General features: G+C 39.8%; 1 protein-coding gene across 1 annotated transcript in view; it reads right to left on the bottom strand.

Moving 5' to 3' along the window:
- Positions 1 to 18,141, bottom strand: part of NETO1 (neuropilin and tolloid like 1) — a 97,626-nt gene that overhangs the window by 21,245 nt on the left and 58,240 nt on the right. Inside the window, exons 5-6 of the mRNA XM_004579434.4 lie at positions 10,687 to 10,728; positions 10,457 to 10,584 (exon numbers count right to left, since the gene is read on the bottom strand). Of these exons, the coding sequence (XP_004579491.2) occupies positions 10,457 to 10,584; positions 10,687 to 10,728 (170 nt within the window). The remainder of the gene's footprint in view (positions 1 to 10,456; positions 10,585 to 10,686; positions 10,729 to 18,141) is intronic.

Below are 18,141 nucleotides of genomic sequence, written 5' to 3'. Positions count from 1 at the left end.
CCAATCCTGCTCCCTACTAATGAGCCTGAAAAACCAGTAGAAAATGACCCGCATCTTAGAGTCCCCATACCAACATAGGAGACGTGGGGGAAGGATTTGGCTCTGTGCTTCGCTCTGGCCAGCCTTAGCCATTTCAGCTATTTGGTGAGTGAACCAATGAAAGGGAAATTTCTCTGTCTACACACACAGACACACACACAAAGTTAAGCTTCTAACTAACAAAGTTAATAACAACTCTTTTTTAGTCATGTTTCATCTGGCAAATCACAAACACATTTACAACTGATAAAGAAGGAAGTTTAGCTCTCTCGCGCGCTCTTGCTCTCCCTGTATTACACAGTTATTCTGAAAAACAAAACAAAACAAACAAACAAAAAGAAAGAAAAGCTGCCATTTCGTTCTGTGTCAAGCAGCCACGCTCTCTTCTGCCCAGAAACATGCACCTGATTTTTCAAGCTATACTTCACGCCTGGAGAAGGATTCCTCAGCTGTCACTCTTCATTCATGACAGAATTATTCCGCACACTGTTTCAGTTAAAATGCTATTTTGAGCATATTTCAAGATGTAGTAGCTGACTATAGGTTCCTTCTACTGGCTGGCAGCACCTGTACCTCTGTCTCCTAAGGGCAACAACACACTCTGCACTCATTAAACATTCCATTAAAAGGGGGTGGAGGAAAGTTCTTGGGAATGATAAGCTCATGTAAATTTCCAGCTTTCACCAAATACTTCCTAGGCACCTATCTAATACCTTATGTTACACAAATAATGGCACTCAAATAGAACAATGGACAGTTTATTTTTATTGTAAGAAATCATGTCTTAGTTCTCAGAAGGAGGTATCATGCAGAACTCGACTATCAAAGTGTAAGGCAATAGTTAGGTCATGTAGACTAGCGAGAAGCCCAACATACAACATGAAGTTGCAAGTGAGGAAATGTTGACATAAACCTGAGAGAATACTAAGAGATCCACAAGTATGAACGCAATTGAGAAACAATGAAGAATGCTGAAATTGTTCTATGCTTTCCATTGTAAAAACAATTTTATATATGGGCAATCTGTAATGTTCCAATTGGAAGCTAACATAAAATTCTCAACTATATTGAAAGTAATTTTAAGTTAACAGCCATTGCTACAGCCCTACAAAACATACCCAGGAACCATGCACTGTCACAAGATTAAGTTATTGTTTTGTTTTATTTTCTAAAAAGCCCAAATAGTACTCATGCAGTCCATCCATGATTTACTCTCCCCACACAATATTAGCTTCTTGAATTTACTGATAGAATTCTTATGTGTCCAATCTATGAAAGCAGATATCCAAAAACATTGAACTCTCCACTACTATTATTAGTTCATTTTATAAATGTTCACATGTGGGTTTTTTTTTGTTAAATTCTTTATAGGAGCTTTAATAGAAAACAGAAGCAAAACAGACTAAACAACTTGCTAAAAGAAAGTAAGTACGTTAATGTTCCAGTCTTACATATGGATAAAATCTCCAACTAATGGGTGGGCATTTCTTCAATCAGTTAAGCCATCATTTTTGGACGAGCACAAGCAATGCTAAAGTGGCTAGGGAGAGTATTAGCCCTGAACTGCAATTCCAGCATCCTGAGAAGGAGCAGACAGGGAGGAGCTCTGGTGCCTCAAGAACCTGAGTCCCAGTAACCGCTGTAACCACAGGGACACCGCCACGCCTGCTTTGCAAGCCATGGCCCAGCCCTGGCTGCCGCAGGCGTTTATGGAGAGAACCAGCAGGTGGAAGATACTCATAATCTTTGTCACTTACTCTGAATTTTTCCGTGTATTAAACACATGAACAGATTTTTTAAAAAAAACAATTGGAAGACAAAATTCCTAGCTCTGGTTATAAGGCTATTTTCATTAAACCTCATTGCCTTGCTGGATTAGCGTTAAAATACCATACAACTGCAAACCAGTGTTCTAGACCTAAAGAAAAAAAAAAAAACTACAACAAAACAAGTAAACTAACAGTAAATGCAAAACCATGTCCTTTTCAATCTTGATTGAATTTGAACTGTAATACTGCACCAAGGTGGAGGAATCCACCAGGGGGGAGGGGCATGGGGAGGGGTGGGGAGATTCCCAGAGCCTATGAAACTGTCACATAATGCATAATAATTAATAAAAAAAAAGCAAAAAAAAAAACCATGTCCTTTTCCACTAGTGATTTTCTAAGTCAGAGAATTCAAATAAGTTGAAGAAAATAAAATCCACATTTGTATCATAAAATAATAGGTAACTAACGCAACAGTCTTTCAGTTCTCAAAACGATAGTGATTTTAATTGGAAATGTGAGATCATCAACAGAAGAAAACGCTGACAAGGATAAATACAGCTCACCGCATTCCTTGCAAAAGTTGCCCCCTCTATTCTTGCAGAGCTGGGAATATTGAACATCGTGCCCATAAAAGCAAAAAAAAAACCACATATATTTCATTTTGGGAACTTCTCAACTAATTCATGAAAAAAGACATTTGGTTACTGGATATCTTTGTATGAAAGTATTGGCTCAGACTACTGTAGCCGAAAAAAATTAGTTCAAGTGTCTTACACTGGATATCCAAGCGCAACTGGAAATGTTACATTGTTATTAGAAAAAGTAAAGTTTAGGGAACATTGACAAGATTTTAGGATATAACTAATGTGTCACACCATTCTTATTTCTAACACCAGTCCTTTGTTATAACTATTTTATGATAAAGAAAATGGGGGTGTAGAAAACTCAGGTCCTAGGTTAATGCATTGGCATTGATGTGTGGGTGGTGCCCCGATATGGCTTCTCATCACATTCTAGGAAGTTAAAACCATATGGAAAGCAAACTGCCATCAAAAAGAAATCAAATAAGGAGGCCAAAGGCAAAACAAGCTCCATTTTACTGAGGGGCTAGCACGCCTGTATGATTATAAAAATACATTTGAAAGTAATTTTTTAAAATGATACATCTCCTTGACAGTGACTGTCTTAAAAATTTTTAAATGAGATTATTTTATGTAAGGATATTTCTATAGTTAGAAATTCAATTAGCACACTTGGCCCACGTTTCTCATTCTGCAGTTCTAAAGAGCGTCTCTATTTTCCAGGTGAAGGAACCGACATGTATTGTGTGTGAAGCACAATGACTGTCATCTGAGGATAGTCAGTATTTAAAGAGCATTTCTGTGAAAAAGAATGCTACTTAGACAGGAAGTGAACCATTGCAGTCATTGGATTTTGTGTAATAACTTCTGAAGCCTTTGATTGTTTGTAACTTCAATCTTCTCAGCCTATAAAAAAAGAAATAAAGTATGTTTGTAGGATATTCATCTTACTGGGAACAGAGCTCTCGGTGCAAAACCAGAACTTCATTAGCCAGAGAAAGTTTTCTGTTGCTTCAAACAAGTGCAAGGAAAACTAACTAAAAGATAAGCTTATTTTATGTAAAGTTTTTTTTCAAAATACAGAGTTTTTCATAATATGCATATATGATGAACTTTTAATTTAACAGGCTAATTGAGACAGGAAGGAGCGAGTAAGAGAAAGAGAAAGACTAAAACTGTGAGCTGGGAGTTGGGGACCCAGTCCAGGAAGCAAACACCCGATATCCGCGCCATAACTGCTGCCTCTGAAGCCAGCTGTACCAGTAGGACTCGGGTATCAGCTGCAGGTGCCCTGTCTAATACTGGACACAGGCATTGTATCCACTACGGCAAATGAAGACCCTTGAGGCACATCATCAAGACGTTCTCTCCCTTTTAGGACTAGTAGGACTATCCTGAGAATGAAAAACTTGTCTAATAATTATACCAAGGAAAAGAGTAGTTTAAAGCTGCAGACTACAGAAATATCTTTAGTACATCTGATGAAGAAAGGAGAAAATGATAAAATAATATATAGCTCTAGTAAAATAGATTATAATCTCTCTTCAGCGAATCATTTTGATGCATTCTTGTTTTTAATCAATCACAAAGGGTTGCAAAAGACAATATGATTTATTGAGTGCAGCATGGGAAACTTCGGAATAGAAGACATACATATAATAATGCCAGTTTTTAAACCACAAACATGGGAAGCAGACTCGGACTCCATGCCAAACAAACAACTTGTTCACAACTTACTAAAAATGTGTTTACAAACAAAATTTAATATTAAGTGTGCAATGCTGTGCAATGCTGTGCATTGCTTTGCAATGCAAAGTATAATTGTATACAGAAAATAATCATTGGTATAAACTTGTCTGAACAGTTTAGTGCATAATAAACAAAAGTTAAGTATGCAATGTAATGAGCCATGTCGTGCCTGCTTTCAACATGACTGCAGTATTTTACAAGTATAAGAATTCAGCCTGGGACTTCAGCGATCTGTTTGTGACCAGATACGGGAGTTCTCAAGTGTAGACAGGGTATCTCATGAACTGCAGTACAAAAGGCAGCCTCTTCATTGTAAATAAAAAAATCATGGTATCATACCACTACGTATTACAGCACACATATGCACACGCATGCTCTCTCTCACACACACACACAAAGATCAACAAATCTTGACTTCACAATTCAAAATCATTTTCCAGTTTGAATGCACAAGTACTGAACTATTTCAAGTCCATCTAAGCAGGCTTTCAAAATCTGACAGCATAAAAAAAGGGAGAGATTTTACTTAAATCTGAAGCAGGATTTTTACTGTGGTTGGAAGACCAATAAAAATGTTTGCATGCACTCTGCTCACTGCTTGGGAGAGTGCCAGGCACAAACTTAAGAATTTTATACATCTCATTGTAATCAATTATGCTCATTTCAGTTAGTCCATCACATTGACTCTCTACTGCCTCAATACAAATTACCATCAACATAATATAACTCTCTCTCCCTCTCTCTCTCCCTCTCTCTCTCTTTTCCTCTCTCTCTCTCTCACACACACACACACACACACACACATTTACCTTCTCACAGGTTTAGATTCCTTGGAAGCCCACAGGTCTCCAGGTTGCAGGATGAACATCCCTATTTCTGGAATTACCATTTCCCAGGGGTCACGTCACTCCTGCAAAAACACTTCTCGTCCTCTGGGCTCCCAGCTCCCCTTTTGCCCATACCTCATCCAGACTCTCCATTTGGATTAACCCAGAGTCCCCTGATAGGGAACTTCAATGACATCAGCAAAGTTTAATTTAAAAATAAGGTAACAATAACCATATTTGGAGGCCTGAGCTTGGAGCTGGAGTCTTGGCTGTATAAGATTCAAGCTAAAATATTTCAGTTTATCATGTAAATAATTTTTAATAAAACCATAGTGTAAAAGACTATTGACACTGCATTTGCCAAGTTTTTACTGATTTGACAAGAATTTAATTCAAAGTACTTTCAAATTAAGCTACAATAAATTTAAAATTAATTTGCAGTAGTAAACGGTGGGTAAATAGTAAAACCTAGCTTTATCCACCTGTAACATTCATCACTAATTAATGCCCATAATTTATCTACATTTTAATGGCTTTAAACAGTTATCCTGCATTGGCAAATGTAAAATGATGGATTTGCTAATTAGTTTGTATTAATTTGTCCAAAATGTAAGCCTGCATCAGAACAATGCAATTTAATACATAAATATACCAAACTATGGTTTGTCAATTAACAGAGATATTTTAAAAGAGCATTCAATTTAAATTAATTTTTAAAAAATTAAACCTTCATAATCGCCCCAAAATGTGGTTTTGTTACATTCAACTCGACCAGGACTTTCTGACTTGCTCCAGCACAGTTACTAAACTGACAGATATCTGGGAAGCCACTTGTGAAGGATTTATGGAATTTCCATCTTGAGAGACAGTCATGTCATCTATGCCAAAAAATGCTTGACTTTACATTATTATGCAAAATCCTCGCCAAACTGTGTTTAGCTTCCCCCTGTGGCATGTCGCACCATCTCCATTTTTGAAATGAGAACTTTTCTATATTTAATTGGAAGATTTATTTCTCTGGTACAGTACATTGCAGTTCTGAAAGCTCTTCAGATTGGCTCACTCCATTCTCATATGCCAGCGCCTTAAGGTTTGGGAATTATTAGCAGGTTCTTTTTTCCAGACATCAATCAGCTTTTTTCCCCATTAATTTGTATTGAATACCATGAATTTTCTCTGACAGGGGCACCTACAGATGCCCCGGGAAGCAGAGAAGCTCAGACGGCTCTCATCGCTTGTTTTACCATCGTCGTAGTCAGATGACCATGCCTGGAGCTTTTCAGAACTGGACAATGTAATGTTTTCTCCATCTCTCAGTTTTCAATCTGTTTATTCATAGAATACTAGCTCACACAGGCATCTTTTGCACCTCATTGATAACTTGAATAGATATTTATTATCTTAACTTTTTTTAAGATTTATTTATTTTTATTGAAGTCAGATATACAGAGAGGAAGATCTTGCATCTGACGATTCACTCCCCAAGTGGCCACAATGGCCAGAACTGATCCAATCTGAAGCCAAGAGTTTATTCTGGGTCTCCCACATGTGTGCAGGGTCACAAGGCTTTGGGCCATCCTTGACTGCTTTCCCAGGCCACAGCAGAGAGCTGGAAGGGAAGCAGGGCTTCCAGAATTAGAACCAGAGCCCATATGGGATCCCAGATCAAAAGCAGAGGACTTTAGTCTCTAGGCTATTGTGCCAGACCCAATATGCACCATTTATAAGTTAATAAAACAAGCATCTATTTACTAGTGCTGTGTAACTACAGAGTGATCTTTCGCCCTGTGGTGCCAACATCCCATTTGGATACCTGCTAATACCATGGCTGGTCCACATCGGATCCACCTCCCTGCTTTTGCCCTGGAAAAGCAGCAGAGCCTAACTCAGGTCTGTGGGCTACAGCACCCGCATGGAGCCCCAGAAGTTCCTGCTCCTGGCTATGGATTGGCTCAGCTCCGGCTGTTGCGGCCACTTGCAGAGTGAACCAGCATATAGAACTCTGTGTAGCAGTTTCTACTTCTCTCTATAACTATGTCTTTCAAGAAACAACAACAAAAATAAACCTTTTTAAAAACATAAGTATCCATTCATCTGTTTTCCAGCTTTAAGAGTTAAAATCTCTGGCCCAGTGCAGTAACCTAGTTGCTAGAGTTCTTGAATTGTATCTACCGGGATCCCATATGGGCCACGGTTCTAATCCCAGCAGCCCCGCCTCCCAACCAGCTCTCTGGTTGTGGCCTGGGAATACAGTCCAGGATGACCCAAATCTTTGGGACCCTGCACCTGCGTGGCAGACCCAGAAGCTCCTGGCTCCTGGCTTTGGATGGCTCAGCACTGGCCGTTGCAGTCATTTGGGGAGTGAATCATCAGATGGAAAATCTTCCTCTTTGTCTCTCCTCCTCTCTGTGTATCTCACTTTCCAATAAGAATAAATACAAAAGAAGAGTTAAAATCTCTAAATTGCCATGTATGCCTGTGTGCTTCTTGGCCTTACTGCAGCCTGTGCAAGAGGCAACCACGGGTTTCTGTGTGAAGGCTTGTGTGCTGTTTCCTTCTGAACTCTGTAACAAGCTAACAGGAGCATGGCTGGCTTGTCAATTTTATTTTATTTTTTAAAGATTTATTTATTTTTATTGGGATGGCAGATTTACAGAGAAGGTACAGAGAGAAAGATCTTCCATTCTTTGGTTAACTTCCCAAGTGGCCATAATGGCCAGAGTTGAGCTGATCAGAAGCCAGGAGCCACTTCAGGGTCTCCCACGTAGGTGCAGGGTCCCAGGGCTTTGGACCGTCCTCGACTGCTTTCCCAGGCCACTAGCAGGGAGCTGGATGGGAAATGGAGCTGCCGGGATTAGAACCAGCGCCCATATGGGATTCCAGTGCGTGCAAGGCAAGGACTTCAGCCATTAGGCTACTGTGCCGAACCCGTGACTTAACTTTTAAATGATGGATTCAGTAACATATTTATTTTTTTATTTCTGACTCTGGTTAACTGAATCCCCCAAACTCTGGATTAATCATGTTCTAATTAAAAAGAAACCATATGCATTATTCTCAGATAAAGGCTACATCATTGTATTTCGTATTTGACACAAGGTGAGGAAGCTTATATAGCTGATATTAATTCTAACAGAATCCAAGTAAGCTGCTTGGTACTTTCATTGTGCAATATGATTCAATCACCAGGAACCATCAAAGATTCCCCAAAAGCCAATTTAAGTGTAACTTTGGCTTTGATATTCTATTCTATTCTCATAAGCTACCAGGCACTTCATAAAAAAAAAAAAAAAAAATAGAAAACCCACATAGGCAGTATCTGCAGTTCTTGCTTTTCTCCACAGCAGTCAAAGCCATTTCCTGTCCTCTAACCTTTTATTTAACATAGAAGGCCTGTCACAATAGGACTGTCTTTGTCCAGCTCTGCAGGCGGCTTCCCCTTTGGGTCACAGAATGTCAACTTGTGTAACAGACAGGTGCACTCGCTATTGTTGCTTCAGGAACTGTACAGAACACAACCTGTTTACCAGCTGGGAGAAAGAAACAGGTCTTTGCACTCTGACGGCAAACTCGTCTCTAGCCACCCAGGGACAAAGATGCAGGTTGTGATTATTAGGAGTGGTGCACATAAATCCCTTTAAAACCATCTTTCCTTCATACAGTGTTAAGACAAATGAGCAGCTCTTGCATGTGGATCTGCAAGCTACGTTAGAGAGCATGATAAAGTGTAATCTGGCTGTTTCATAGGCCATGTAGTATTTATGTTGACGCTGCCAACACTCTTGATTAGTTAAAAGAAGAAGCACGGCTTTCTTCTGTGTAATTGGGTTTTTCAAAGATTCACTCAGATGCAAAGAAACCTGAAAGAGTCAAAACTAAAAACTGAAGTGTGAGATCATCTCTGAATCTCTGTAATTGGATATTCCGGGGGAAAGATATTGAACTTTGATTTTATACACAAAACCTAGACATATATTCTGAGGTAAAAACATTCTGGAAATACCAGAGTCCCAACAACGTGCTCTGCTTGGCTGCTTTGCCCTGAATGTGAGGCCATGCAGTCTCCTGCGTGTGCCCTTCACCCATGGCTGGTACCATCCTGAGTCTCCAGTTGGAGCATTGCTGCTCAGCCTGATAATGGCCCTGCTCCTCTTCCTCCCTGAAGGAAAGCAGTGTTTTGAGATGAAGACCTGCTGCCTTGCTTTCCTCCCTTGCTTTTCCACACGTGGCGGGTGCAAGCTCCACCGCTCATCCAGCAGAGCCCTCCAGATTAACGACTCCTCGCCTCCACACTCCTGCTCTGAGTCCTGAGGAAGCAGACGCTGTTGTGATCCTACACCTGCACAGACGCTGTTCTCTCTGCCTGTGTGTGCTCAACCCTGGCTCATTCTGGAGCTTCTGAGATGCAGCTAAGTGATTCCAGTTTTGTCTATAGCACCACGGACATTTGTTGGCTTTCCTCTCACTCTACAACCCAACAAAAGGCAGGATTGTTTTACTGCTTGGATTTTTGTTACATATTTCTTTAAATGCCAAACCAGAATCCGAGGACAGGGCCGATGAGATTTCAATTCTCTGGCACACTGCTTGAGAGTGTATGGAGTCATGGACGCAACTTATTAAACAAACTGTTTCAACCTCAATAAATAGTCAACTGCAAATACAATAAATCAATAATGTTTTGTTCAAACTTTATAACTCATGCTGAGAATAAAAGGAAGAAAATAGCAAATATCAACACTTATCACATGTAACAGCTACTGACAGAAATTACTTAACCTCATTATTTCTGAAGCTAAATCCACAAATAATTTGCACATGCTCAAAGAATATTTTTTTAAGTGGATACCTTAGTCTGAGTCCACCTTGGTTAGTTTTAATACACATAATACTTCCAATTTTTACAATGTGCTGCCTACATGTAAAAATTAACGTGACCAACATAAAATCTAGAATTTGATTGTTTTGTAAAATCATGGGGGATTTTAGAATTCTAGACATGCTGTGCTCATCACACTCATAGACTTAGTAGGCACATAAGAATGGGCTAGCCCACTAAATCGGCCCGTGGTCTCCTAACCTTTTGCTTTTTTTTCACCAGCCTCATACACCTGTACTTTATATACCAAACTCATGATTTTGTACACCCTGGACGATTTCTTCCACAGTATGTTTTGAGATTAGAAAACATACTATAGATGCTGACAGTAATGGTGCAAGTGTAATTAATTAACCTTAGAACCATAGCTCATTTCACGCCATTCTTCCCGAAGGTAGACTTCTGTAGGTTATCAACTGATTTATTCGGAACACTCTCAATGTTGTTATTTAGGCCACTGGAAGTTAGATTGCACAGGAGAAGACAGTACTTCCAAACCAAAAGCTAACAATAGCTGAAGGTTGCATTCTCAAACCACTTAGCATCAGCAGTCACACGTATGGCAGATACATACTGAGTTGTTGGTGGTCTGGCTTTCTTCCCAGTACTGACCTTGGAGCGTGGAGGTGCCCGGATGTACCACTTGCAGTCCACAGCCTCGCTGGCAGAAGCTTTGCCTTCCTTCAGAATTTGCATGGACTCCACAATTCCTTCCGAGCCGCCCATCTCAAACTCACAGGCTAAGTGACAACACAGCAGTAGAGCTTCAGTATAAACCACAAGCATATCTCATGGCAGAAGACAATGTTTTCTAAGGATTAACTAATATCGATTTTACTAACCTGGTAATGGTTTCAAAACCCCAAGGTCCTTAAAGTCAGGATCTTAAAAATTAAGAAAAGCACAGTTAGTTCCATTTCACATTTACTATTTTCAATAATGTTGACTGATATTCTATTACATTATCCAGGAATCAACCTAAAACACATTAGAGCACATTAAATGACAGATTAAAAGTGTATGATAAAGTCATGACGATTATTAATTCATGTGCTATAGTATCATTACTGGATTTTTCTCAATATAAAAGAAAATATTTCACAAAATTTCTCAGAGATGGGCATTTATCCTAGAAATTAAGATGCCGGTTAGAATACCCACATTCCATGTCTCAGTGTCTGTGTTAGACTCCCAGCTGTGCCTCAGTGCTCCACCTTCCGGAAAGAAAACAGGAATGGCTCAGGGACCAGCACCCATCACCCATGCTGGAGACAGGAATGGCTCCTATCACCCATGCTGGGGACAGGAATGACTCAGAGACAAGCTCCTACCATCCATGCTGGAGACAGGAATGGCTCAGGGACCGGCTCCTATCACTCATGCTGGGGACAGGATTGAATCTCCAGCTCTTGGCTTTGGTCTAGCCCAATCCTGGCCAGTGTAACTATTTGAGGAGTTGTCCAACAGATAAGAGAATGCACTTTCTCTCTCTGCTTTCTTTCTCTCTCAAACAGAACAAAAATTTTTTCAATGTTGTTCCTGCATGTGTTCATCCACTAAAACCTACTTATTATCTATAACTCCTTAAACTGACTATGAACTTTGCTTTGAGAGGCAACCACATATACAGGCTGGAACTACTCTACATTGATTACTCTCCAAATGCCTGTAATGGCCAGAGCTGGGTAACAGTCACCACTAGGAACTGGGAACTTCATCCATGCTTCCCACGTGGGGATTAGGGAACCAATCACATAAGCCCTCATTAATACTTCTTAAGGTGTGAAGTGACAGGAATCTAAAAGCAGGAATTGATATGACATAACTGCGAGGCTGAACATCGTCTCCTAGGAACCCCAGGTAATTCAAGGTCTAGGTCAAGTTATGGGCACTATAGATACAACTCTCTTTTCTAGTTCAAAGTATTCTCCCAGTTGTTGAACATATTTTTTCATTGAAATGTTGACAGTACAAAGTTAAGATGTACAAGTTATAGCTCCACTTGTTGGCTTGACACAATCATCCTGTTTTCACCAAGGTTTCATTTTATTTTTTTTGTGAGCATATTTCTTATTTTTTCCATGCATAATATGTTTGGGTTTGTTGAAACAGAGACACATCTCTTGTCACACAGCAAATCAGCTATGCAGACTCCATTGTGGTAAGATATTACCAAAGTGTGCTAACACATACAGCTGTTTTGGAAACAGTTCTCATGCCATTTGAAAAAAAATAAATGCACATAGGCAAAGCACAGGAAGGATGTGGAAATGATGCTGTGAGCTGCGGTTCTTCCAGGGAGGACTGTCTTTCCACTAATACAATTGGTATCTACTCATGCTTTCAACAAGTATATATTTAATATGTACATACACAAGAAAGGAACTACCTTTTGTGTAAAACTGCCCATATGGTGGTCACCACTAAACATTTCAGTGGCATTGAAAGGGCTCTTCCATATTTTCTCTATTTTTACATCAAACTCACCCACTCTAGGTATCTATGCTTTTGTGAATATCGATATTCTTTTTAAAAATATTCAACATAGTATTGATTCTATTAATTATTAATATTAATTATATTCTTTGTTATTTGAATATTTGAACTGAACATGGGTATTCCTGTATTTTGCTCGTGGAGATGCAGTTGGTATTCTATTCTCTACTCTGAAGGTTAACATTTGTCATTTTTATAACTCATGCCAGACATTGTTGAGAGAAACGCCAGTTCTGGGAATTGAAGTTTTATTTTTGTCTTTGTACTTATTAATAGAGACTGTACTTGATGGTTCAAAAAAAGCTTAGGGAAATATGGTTTTTAAAAATTCCATTTGTATTAGTCACAGTAATACCACAAGAGTACAGGGCCATACGATCTGAAGAAACAAATGATAAGGAAAAAACACTTTGAGCTAGCCAAAGGTTGTCTAAGGGCAATAACCTAAAACATGATGCTGATCAACAATAAAGCCGGGCTTAGGAACTAGCCCCTAATATGGATCTTGTCATATTATCCATTCTCCTGGAAGCAACTTAAATAGACTTTTGTGAAATGTATTTCTAATCCTGGGATTCCCTGTCTTTCTTCTGTTCTTTGAAGGAGACCACAGCTCTTTGTAGCAGATTACAGCACCCTGTGTGCTCTTGTCCTGGCCCCTGGCTCTATGCGCCTGTCCTCCCCTGGCTCTCCTCCCATCCTAGTTGTCCAGCTTTGTTTCTCAGGCTGATAGACACGACTATACCCGAGAACCTCGTAGCTCAGTTGTTCCCAGTCTCCATGCGGCAGTGCAAATGCTGTATGCTCAGAAAGATCTTCCTGGACATCCTTCTTTCACTGCTATCCAGGTAGTTCCATTTTCAAGCCTCTTTCTGATAATGCTCCTGGAAAAGCAGCACAGGATAGCCATGTACGTAACCCATCTCCTAGATGGAGTTCCTTGCTTCTGGCTTGGAAAATGTTCTCCCAAGACACCGTTGAACTTTCACTTCTACACTGACTGCTCCAATTGCAACCCACTCCATGATAACGCCCCTTGGAAAGCAACAGGATGGTCCATGTGCTTGAACCCCTATTTCTTACGAGAGAAATCTGGATGGAATTCATTGATCCTGGCTTCAAGCTGGCCCGGGCATGGCTGTCACTAGCATTTGGGAAATGAACTAGTGGATGGAAAATTAATCTCCTGTCTCTCTCTCACACTCTTTCTCTCTTGCTCTACCTTCAAATAAATGTTTCAAAAGCACCTATAAATAAAGTGACCTTGTCTCCAATTTCCTTTCCTTCCCTCTTAGTCACTCCTGAATTGAAACAATTTCAGAATCTGCTTATTTTTTAATTGATTTTCTCAGCATACTAGTCTACATTCAAGTCATTTTCAAGAGGAACCTTATTTCTCTCAATTCTCTCCATCCAGGAACTGGAAAAACAGAACAATGCTACTGAGTTGAACATAATTGCCAGAATGCAAAGTGCAAAAACTATATGCCAAATTAATTTTCTTCTATGTTGATGTGTTTGCAAGTCTCTATATGTCCAGTCATTACCCACAGCTTTTCATAGCAAATCCATCACATTCTTGTTCACAAAACTTCTATCATTTTCCTCCTAACCACCAGATGAACAATTTTTCTCAGTGTATACTCAATTGCAGGGGGCTGTATAAATAAATTATGGACTATAAAATTAATAAAAACTTTGAACTTTATTTGCAAGCTAGGCTCATAAAATGTATTAAAAAACACATCCTCATCTCTTCTTTCTTGTATGATAACCCTTTAAAACCACATCATAAATGCAGAATTTCAACTAACCTTGCTTCTTAAATGAGTGTGGAATACAGAGAACTTTGACTTTCACTGAAGTACGAAATAGGATTCAATTATGTGGAATTGATGAGACTGTGTATTTTTATGATACTGTAATTGTTATCCCCCTAACTCAAAGGAGCCCCTTTCATGGAATCCAAAGTCTAAATTATTTCCATAACGACACTAAAATGCTATTAGCGCTTTAGTTTTCTGAAGGATGTACGGAAGAGATAAATATTTAGATTTTACCTGAAAGTAAAATAGTTATAGAACTTCGTAATACATTTCTGTAAATAAAAGAAGATATATTTATGCCAGAATTTTATGGTGAGGGAACAGTATTTATCTCATAAAGAGGAGCATAAAGCACTCAGTTTCTTCACCACACTCATGATCTAGTCTTTGAAGCAGCAGAAAAAGATGGTAATCACTGTTGAGAGGGCTCATAGAGAGGAACGCCAGATTTCAAATGAAATGCATAAAAGTGAAAGTATGGAAAGTCTCTATTTCTCTATGATTTATAGATGTTAGTATGGCAGTTTGGTCATAGAATTACACAGTTATTTTCAGATGAATAGTTTTAGATTTAAAAAAATAATCCTGGGACTTTTACACTGCTTTTTTTAACTAATTAATGAATTAGAGAGACAGCAACAACACTCATCCATTGGTTACCTTTTCAAACACTTGCAGTGATCTGGGTTGAGCTGGAATCTAGAAATTCAACCTGAGTCTTTCACTTGGTTGGTAGGAATTCAATTACCTGAGCCATCCTGAGTGTCTCCTGGCTTGCATTAGGAGCCAGCTGGACTCAGACGCTAGAGCTGGTCATCAAAGCCTCCTGTGAAAATTGTAACAAGTGTCTTCAGCGCTATACTAAATGCCTACTCCTTGAATTTCTAAAATGTGCACATCATTGATGCCTCAGAAGCTGTACATCGCATCGCCTCCTATCTTTGGCACCTGTTTAGGCCATGGCTACAGCTTCTCATCTCAGTTTTGACTATCCAGCTGCTCAAGTCTACCAGCACACAGCTGCCACCTGGACCATCATGTGTTCCACCTCGTGGCACTTGAAAGGAGTCTGTGGTCATTTCCAGGATGAAACCGGTTCAGAGGAGCCAGCAGGAAGTGTGGGAGGAGGTGGAAAAGTGGGCGGCCTCAGCCACAAGCGACCATGCTTGAACTTGGTCTGGCTGGGTAAAAATCCTGCCAGTCACTCTGACATCCAAAATTGGGGCAGCTGCTGACATGGGAATCAATAGTGAGATAATTGTGAAGCTAGAATGTCAGAGGAAGAATTCTTGAACTTGATCAACAAACTCAACAATGACACAACATAGAATACCTCTTCATTCAGCTGCCTCTTTCAGAATACATCGATGAGAGGAAGATTTGTAATGCAGTTTCTCCTGGCAAGGACATGGACGCACTCCACGTGATCAATGGTGGACAATGTGTTTGGACTACGATTCTAAGCTACCAGCGTAGATAATTAAATGAATGAGCATTCCAATCCAGGAAAAAAATGTGGTTGTGACTGAAAGGTCACTGCGCAAGAATGGGACTCAAGGGCAGCCCACAACAATGCCACATTGTTTGAAAATCCCATTGATAAACTCCCAAAGCAAAGCTGAAAAAACCTGCCATTCTCACAGGCATAGCAGGCATTCCAACCTCACCATTGCAGATATGACTAAGGAGGGAGCAGCAGGAATTGATGTGGGAATAAAGAACGCTCAGAATCCTGAAACTGCTAAGCCCAAGCTAGTTGGCGATGTGAATTTTGAACGTGTCAGAAAAACAGCCCATCTTATCATCCCAGTCCCTGGGGTGTGGGTCCCCTGTCCGTGGTCGTGCTCATGATGAACACCATCACTGCTGCACAAACAGTGCTGCGCTGTGAAGAGTGGGAGGTGCTGGAGTATACAGAGCATGAATTAGCCACCAGTTAACGTGCAGTCTATAGGACGGGACAGCCCTCCGAGCCAACTGCCAAGGTGAATGGGCAGACAGAAAGGGGAATTTTATTTTTATTTTCCTGGGGCTGTGTGCTTATGGAAGGCTCAGATGAGTGGATGCTGGCACACGGGGCTCTGCAGTTCCTCGCCAGGGAGAAGTCCAATGGCACACTGGGATATGTGCTCTAGCAGTTCAGTAATTAACATCGGACATTGTCACATCGGAATTGGATTCTTAACTGTCAAGTCACATCAGTTGAAAATTGGCCATTTCTAGAACGACATTTCCTAAGTGTTATTCCAGTAGAAGTTGATCTCCCTTTAGGTTCCAAATCTTCTGAGTTCAACAGGTTCAACAAATGTTTCTAGACAGGGAAATAGGTAACGAGGAAAGTAGTAAACAAACAACAACAACAAAATGTCCAAACGTCTGTGTCTGCTGATGGACAGACAGATTTGTGTAAAGAGAACCAGATGGGAAAGAAGACTCTACATAGTCGTATTGCTGAGCTGTCTCGTGCTTTGTCAGCGTCTGGAGCAGTGTTCAGGGCTGCCACCAGGGCAGCGTTCAGGGCTACGGTGGCTGCTCCTAACTCTCCGTGAGGCCTCTCCATTTTAGTTTCCTAGGGTTGAAAGGCTTGTCATATCACTTACTCATGTTTATTATCATATTTCTACATCCTTACGCTTCACTGTGAAGTTTTTGTATGCAGGGGATAGGAATGCTATGCTTTCGTTGGTACTTCTTGAAATCTCTTTTTGGAAAACACCACTTGAGCTCAATACTCACGAGGGCAGCTTATTGTTTTACTACTTCTTTTTCAACCAATGACCTGCCAGAAGTTACCTGTATTCCTTGCATGGACTGGTGGCTTTCCTAGAAGATTTTGGAAGGCTCGAGTTAATGCTGAATTTAAACAGACTTTCTGATGAAAGGTTATGTGTGTGTGTGTGTGTTCACTAAACCACAACTGTTTGGTGTGTAAAAAAAGAAAACAAAGCAGCCAAATATCACTTTTCAAATTACAGTTAAATCATTGAGCTATCTCACATAGACACGAACGTAGCAGTGTCTGCTTCAGGCATTGCAAACCTCACCACTGCAGATATGATTAAGGAGGGAGCAGCAGGGACTGATGTGGGAATAAGGACTGTGCAGAATCCTGAAACCTTGTTGCATAGCCTTGCCTGAGCTGGACACCCGAAGAGTTAAGAAGCTAATAAAGCATTGTCAGCTTCCATTACTGAACGTCTATCTGGGGAAGAGTCAAGAAACCCAGAGAGGGCCAGGGTCAAACAATACAGCGACTCACTAATTCAAAGTTTTAGCTTAGATGAGAAAGCAGGGTTAATTTCCTTTTCGCAAAAATTCCGTTTCCTCTAATAAGTGGATAGAAAACCACAAGCATGGCTAACTTCCTTATTTGGCTTTAATTGTGCCATTATCAGCATGTCACAACCATAAAAAATAGCTTTTATGTGATTGTCGACAAATGAAAGTTGTACTGAAATATTAAAATCCTTGCATAGTTTTGCAATCTGATAACTTCTCACAGCACACTGGGATGACATTTGGTTTGGCAGTGCAAATGCAATGCTGTATCCAGGTGGCATTCACTGAGTATACCCTGCATTTGAGGAATGAAATCAAAATTATAGCTGTAGTCTATTTTCTGAGGTGAGAAAATTATTTTCTAAATATAAAATATTATATGTAAGACTTGATTTACATAAATATACATCATAATCTAAATTTTTAACAAATTCTTAATATTATATAGTACTGAGATGTTAAGGGTGGACAAAACATTTCTGTTGTTGACTTCTATGGTGGATTTTGTAAGAGAAAGCACTACCTACTTTGTTGATGGAGCATCATTTTGCTTGAAACACACATTGTGGTTTTATGGAATTGGATATTTGGCAGGCGTTTTCTTGGAAATGAATAAAATGAATCTATTGCCTTTAAGAAAAATAACTTAGCATTTGTTGCCAGTGATAATATTCAAGCTTCAAGTGAGGGAAATAT

Source organism: Ochotona princeps, chromosome 18 (genome assembly GCF_030435755.1).
Source record: "Ochotona princeps isolate mOchPri1 chromosome 18, mOchPri1.hap1, whole genome shotgun sequence".
Taxonomy (NCBI): Eukaryota; Metazoa; Chordata; class Mammalia; order Lagomorpha; family Ochotonidae; genus Ochotona; species Ochotona princeps.
This window is presented reverse-complemented; position numbering and strand designations above follow the sequence as displayed.